Here is a 5,038-nt window from a genome sequence, read left to right as displayed (position 1 = left end):
AAAATAATTTATTAAAATTTGACTTTATATTATTGGTTGTCATTGACCCTAACCAATTTTCAAAGCAAATACTCATGCACAAGAGAACAATTTGTTTCCAAAAGATATTTGAAAATTCAAGACCCTCGGGAATTTTCAGTTTTCAAAAAAGAAGGATAGGAGTCTAAGCTTTCATTTGGCCATAGATTTTGTTTATTTCTTTTTAAAAAAAAATTGATAACATTATTTGTTCATGGAATATTCGAAAAAAGTTTATTAGTTCTCAAAACTGGCTTAAGGCAGTTGTGGATGAGAATTTTTCTTCCACTCACAAAATTTCAATTTTTTTTTCCAAACAAAATACATGTTCCAACACAACTTCAACTTCCAAAGGTTATTTTTCAACACAACTTCAAAAATTCTTTTTTAATTTTCAACCAAATCTAAGTCTAACTAAGTTTAGTTTTTTTACTTTTTTTCTTTTTCCAAAGTTAATTACTAGTATTATTTGTGAGTAAAAATTGGAATTGTAGGACCCATAGACTGCGGGCCCTCTCACCTCGTACTTTTCGTACAAGGTTGAACCACACAAACTAGGAGCATGGAAACAGAATACTCCTGCACCTACTAGATTTCTACTGCATGACTTCCTACTCCTATTAGGCTACTGAACCACTTCCTCTTCTTTACTCTCCCAATTTGCTTCAGTTTCTTACTTCCTTTCTTCTCTCATTATTATGTATCCACCCTTTTATATGAATCTATTGTCCTTAAGGTTATTTGGGTTTTCTCTATAAACTTTTACTTTTGCCCGAAAGAGTTTCCTGTCTCCAACTTGTAAGTTATGAACGTTAATTCAAGAATGATGATCAGTTTGTTTTTGTTGTTAATCATCTGCCCTTTAACTGAATATTTGACACTTTTATCATTGTTTTGAGAGAATTATTATGACTCTTAAGTACTTGTATACTGTTTCGTTCGTGCTAAATTAATTGCTAATTTGGGAAAGTCAGAAACAATTTGTTTAATTTTGATGTATTGGGTAAAAATAGAAACTTTTTGGGATTTCATTAGTTGCATGAAGTGAAAAAAGAAAACTTGGTAAGGGCCTAAGATGTGTTTTGTTTCTTTCCTCTAATTCGTGATCAACATTGAGAATCCTGTTGTTCCAATTTTATCTGTACTTGGTGTTTTGTTTTGGGAGTGTAAGTTCTTCTAAGTGTTTATTGAATTGGGTTAAAGTTCCATTTGGCCTTTTGCAAGCTTTAATCATACTTCTGAATGTCACATAAGATTTTCAGGTATTTTGCTCGAAACGTGTTGTTCTGTGGGGACTGCGGACTAATTCAATCTTTATAGCGTAATTCTGTTTATGGAGTTTCCCAGGGATGTTTTAATTCGTCTCAATGCACATGTTTTTCAAGGAATTGATGTGTGTGTTTTTTTAATCAAAATGCTTTCCATATGTTATTGTAGATTATTAAACTAGTTTACGAAAAATCTAACTTTGATGCCACACATTGCCTTGTGGTAACGAAAACGTGTGATCACATTAATTAAAAAACAATTTTTTATGTATAAGAAACTGCATTCAACAAAGAGTAAATACCAACAAAAAGAAAAGACTCAAAAACAGAAAAACATACAAGGGAGTCTGGATAAATGGAGAAGAAGACTCACGTTATACTGAATTAGACTCAAGTCCTGCTGTATATCTAAGGAGTGAACATTTGAAGAAGGAAAAAACATTCTTTTTTGTTGGATCACTTATGTTATTTGGTGGACATTTGTCAAACACAGTACACATAAATTCACCTTAATAATGGTGTCAGCTGTTTGAAATTATACTCTGTATCCTTTGCTTGCATTCACATATCTTGAATTTATTTTCCAATATCAGATGATTCTCATCTTTCAATTCTTCTTTTGTTTTGAGGAACTAAGAGTTGCGTCTTTTTTTTTCTTTCAAATGCAACTACATGTTAGTGACAGAAAATTGAAACTGAAATGTAATCCAACACCACATTGCTAACTTTCTGTTTCTCTATTAACTGGTTTGTGCCTTGGGGCGTGGAAACACACCAAGCACTTTATTCATCCACACATGCACTTCTGATTCATATGAAAGTTGCTTAGCATGTTCTCAGTGTGGTTCAATTATACAAAGAGTTGTCTTATTTTGCATCCGTTATATCACAATTATTCATGCTTGTTGTTGAAGATTGGAGTTCTTTTTGGCATCTTTGAGCAGGAATTGTGTTTGTGTACCAGCTATTCTAAGTTAAACTATTTACGTTCGTAATGAACTTCACAAGTAAAGGCATAGCCTGGATCGAAAAGGTTGGGGCTAAGTTGGAAAATCTGTGTTCGGAAGTTGACGCCAGATCTCAGGTATCATTAGTCGGCTTACCATATATCTCAAGTGCCATTTTCTTTCTTTGGCTGTTAATTGTTTTAGCTTTCCTTCTTGTTTGTTGTTTTCTTTTTTCCTTTGCTTGTTATCAAATTTGAATCCCAGAGCGCTTCATGTTGTAGGACATTATAATTGGTGCTCTCATAAACATACATCCACAAAATACACAGGCATATATTTCATCCAAATTACCAGCTCTTTGGTTTTTTTATATGTCTTCTCTTCCTGTAATAATAACAGATCTATGGAATAGGGTAGCTGCAGCTGTTATTAATTGACGTATCATGTAAAAACTATGAACCTCTAGGTTTTTTTCTGAGTTCTGGAAAGTGAAATTAGGTTTTCTGCCTACGTTTGATGTTCCTTGATATGCTTTAGAATAGTTGATTAATTGTGTGTTGGCAGGAACAACTAGATTATGTCGAAAGCCAATTGCAGATAGCTGGTGCAAATCTGAAACAATTTTGTTCAGAGTTTATTCAAGAAATATTCCCTGCATCTTTGTCAGATGCCAAGGAAGACGAGACCAGTAATTTATCTTCAGAAGAAAATATAAAGAAACAGCTTCTAGCTTCTGAGCTGTCAAACATCATTGTGGAAGAAGATAATAAGAAGGAACTTTCCCATTCAAACTCGTCCTCCATCGTGTTCCCTGCGGATACTGCTGAAGGAGTGCATATTGATTTTTCACTTCAGCCACAAGCAGATATGGTGATGAAGATGTCTGTTGAGGATAATTCGGAAAAGGCATTCTCTTCTGGTAAAAGTTCAGGAGTAGTTGCTTTTACTGAGAGAACTTTAAACATGACATCACTACCTTATGAGGGTGATAACGGAGTTGAAGGTCATGCTAAATCTTCGATAATCGCATCAGTCAAATGCCAAGAATCTGACCCTTCTATGCAAGTGGGGAAAACCATAGATTTCACATATCTTAAAGCTGACATGTCGAATGTCCCATCTTTAACTTGTTCACCTAACTCTACTGAATCACAAGACTCTGCTTTTCCCGATTTTGATGAAATAAATTCTTGTGCAGAACTTCCAGAAATATCAAATGGTATGCTTTTTTGTCTTAGCTCTGCTATTCGATTGACTCATTTGGAGTCAGTGAAACAGTCAGCATTCAAGCTGTCTCCAATGTGTTCAGTGGAACTTCCTCTTGCTTTTGACTTCTTTTTGCTGTTTGTGTTGAAAATTGATTTTCTCATTTGATCCAATAGCCTATTTCGGTGGATGGAAGGTAGGGGAGGTAAAAGGGGATCTATTAATGGGGCTTAAGCCGACGACTTAACACTTAACTAGAGTTCACATTCCTGGCTTCACATGCCTAAAACGAACTTGTAAGGTTGAGAAAATTGTTGATCTTCTGTATCTCCTTTTGGTTTTATTTTTCTAATGGATAAACAATGCAGGAGGAGAGTCTGTTGATCATCATGTAAATAAACCAGGCATCGGCACTGTCCCTGAACTGGAATTTGATGGAAACTGTGTTCTGGTGGATAAGGATGATTTGTCTTCGTGCTCAGAATTCTATGGAGCTCATATCTCTCACAAGGTCTTCCCTCCTTTCCTCCGAGTTTATCTTTTTGCCTGAAATTTCACTTTTCATTTTTCACTAATCTGTTTGGGCTTCTTCCTGTCAACTTTCTTCTTGTCTTATTTCTTTGTATGTGTAGCCATTTATTCATTTTTCTGGTTGGAGATCAAGGTTGAGAATGTGATTGGGGCTCATTGGATATGAAACATTGGATGTATAGTGGCTGGCTTTCTTTTGATTTTTTTTGAGTTTGACCTATGTTTTGCTTTCAGAAAAACATGACAAAGCTAGAAGTAAAACCTGGAAATCAGAGAAACAACGACACAGCCATTTATGAGGATCTCAGTGTAGAATCAGAGCAATCAAATACAGAGAGTAAGCCAAAATATTCTCCAATTCAGAAGCTTGAATTGTCAGAAGAAGTCTTTTGCGACTCAGATTGGGAGATAATCTAGACAATCATCCAGATAAATAAGCTTCAAATGTAACTTCAGTAACAGTTTACAGAGATTTAGTAAATAAGCTCCGAACGAAGCTCTGGTAACTCTTAACCAAGATTAATCTGCCTTTTCTTTTCTTTTCAGATTTCTCATTGACTACAGTTTTGGAGATGGATGCTTTTTTATTTATTTATTTATTAGTAGTAATTTTGGCCTGAGTTATTATATCTGTTAGTTATGGTAAATTTTGAGTCATTGTGATAAGGAATGGAACATACTCTTCATATTTTACGTGAAAAATGTTACTTGATCAATAAATTATTCAATCCAGTGAATTTAATGTTGTACCATATAACTTCATTATTAGACTGTTTTGATATCTACTAGCAGAAGAAAAGTCTTAATCAAACGTGTCACTAAGGTTAAGTATATGAAAAAAAAAATACTACTTTTTAGTGTTTCCGCGAGCATTCTAATTGAAAATAGAACAAAAAAAGAAAGAACGGTTATAAATAGAATTTTATTTAAGGTGAATCTCTATATTTTAGAGAGATTGTATGGATTTTACTTGGTGGCTAAGTCACTTTTTCTCTATAAATAGAGGGGTTCTATTCCATTGTAAATCATCTCAAATCAATAAGAATTTTCTTTTCCTCCTTTTCTCTG

At 34.1% G+C, this 5,038-nt stretch overlaps 1 protein-coding gene across 1 annotated transcript; it reads left to right on the top strand.

The window, feature by feature from the left end:
• Positions 1-621: 621 nt before the first annotated feature.
• Positions 622-4,597, top strand: LOC104225762 (uncharacterized). The gene is made up of 5 exons (XM_009777630.2): positions 622-816; positions 2,231-2,370; positions 2,798-3,452; positions 3,808-3,950; positions 4,205-4,597. Exons 2-5 carry the CDS (start codon positions 2,281-2,283, stop codon positions 4,385-4,387), a joined length of 1,071 nt encoding a protein of 356 aa, XP_009775932.1. The 5' UTR covers positions 622-816; positions 2,231-2,280; the 3' UTR covers positions 4,388-4,597.
• The last annotated feature ends 441 nt before the right edge of the window (positions 4,598-5,038 follow it).

The sequence above is a fragment of the Nicotiana sylvestris genome, chromosome 2 (assembly GCF_000393655.2).
Source record: "Nicotiana sylvestris chromosome 2, ASM39365v2, whole genome shotgun sequence".
Taxonomy (NCBI): Eukaryota; Viridiplantae; Streptophyta; class Magnoliopsida; order Solanales; family Solanaceae; genus Nicotiana; species Nicotiana sylvestris.
This window is presented reverse-complemented; position numbering and strand designations above follow the sequence as displayed.

What these genes read in the sequence shown, in the direction of transcription:
- LOC104225762 (XM_009777630.2), top strand. Translation starts at nt 2,281, where the DNA reads ATGAACTTCACAAGTAAAGGCATAGCCTGGATCGAAAAGGTTGGGGCT. An exon ending in ACTTCCAGAAATATCAAATG is followed by an intron (nt 3,453 to 3,807) that starts GTATGCTTTTTT and finishes TAAACAATGCAG; the next exon opens with GAGGAGAGTCTGTTGATCAT. An exon ending in GAGCTCATATCTCTCACAAG is followed by an intron (nt 3,951 to 4,204) that starts GTCTTCCCTCCT and finishes TTTTGCTTTCAG; the next exon opens with AAAAACATGACAAAGCTAGA.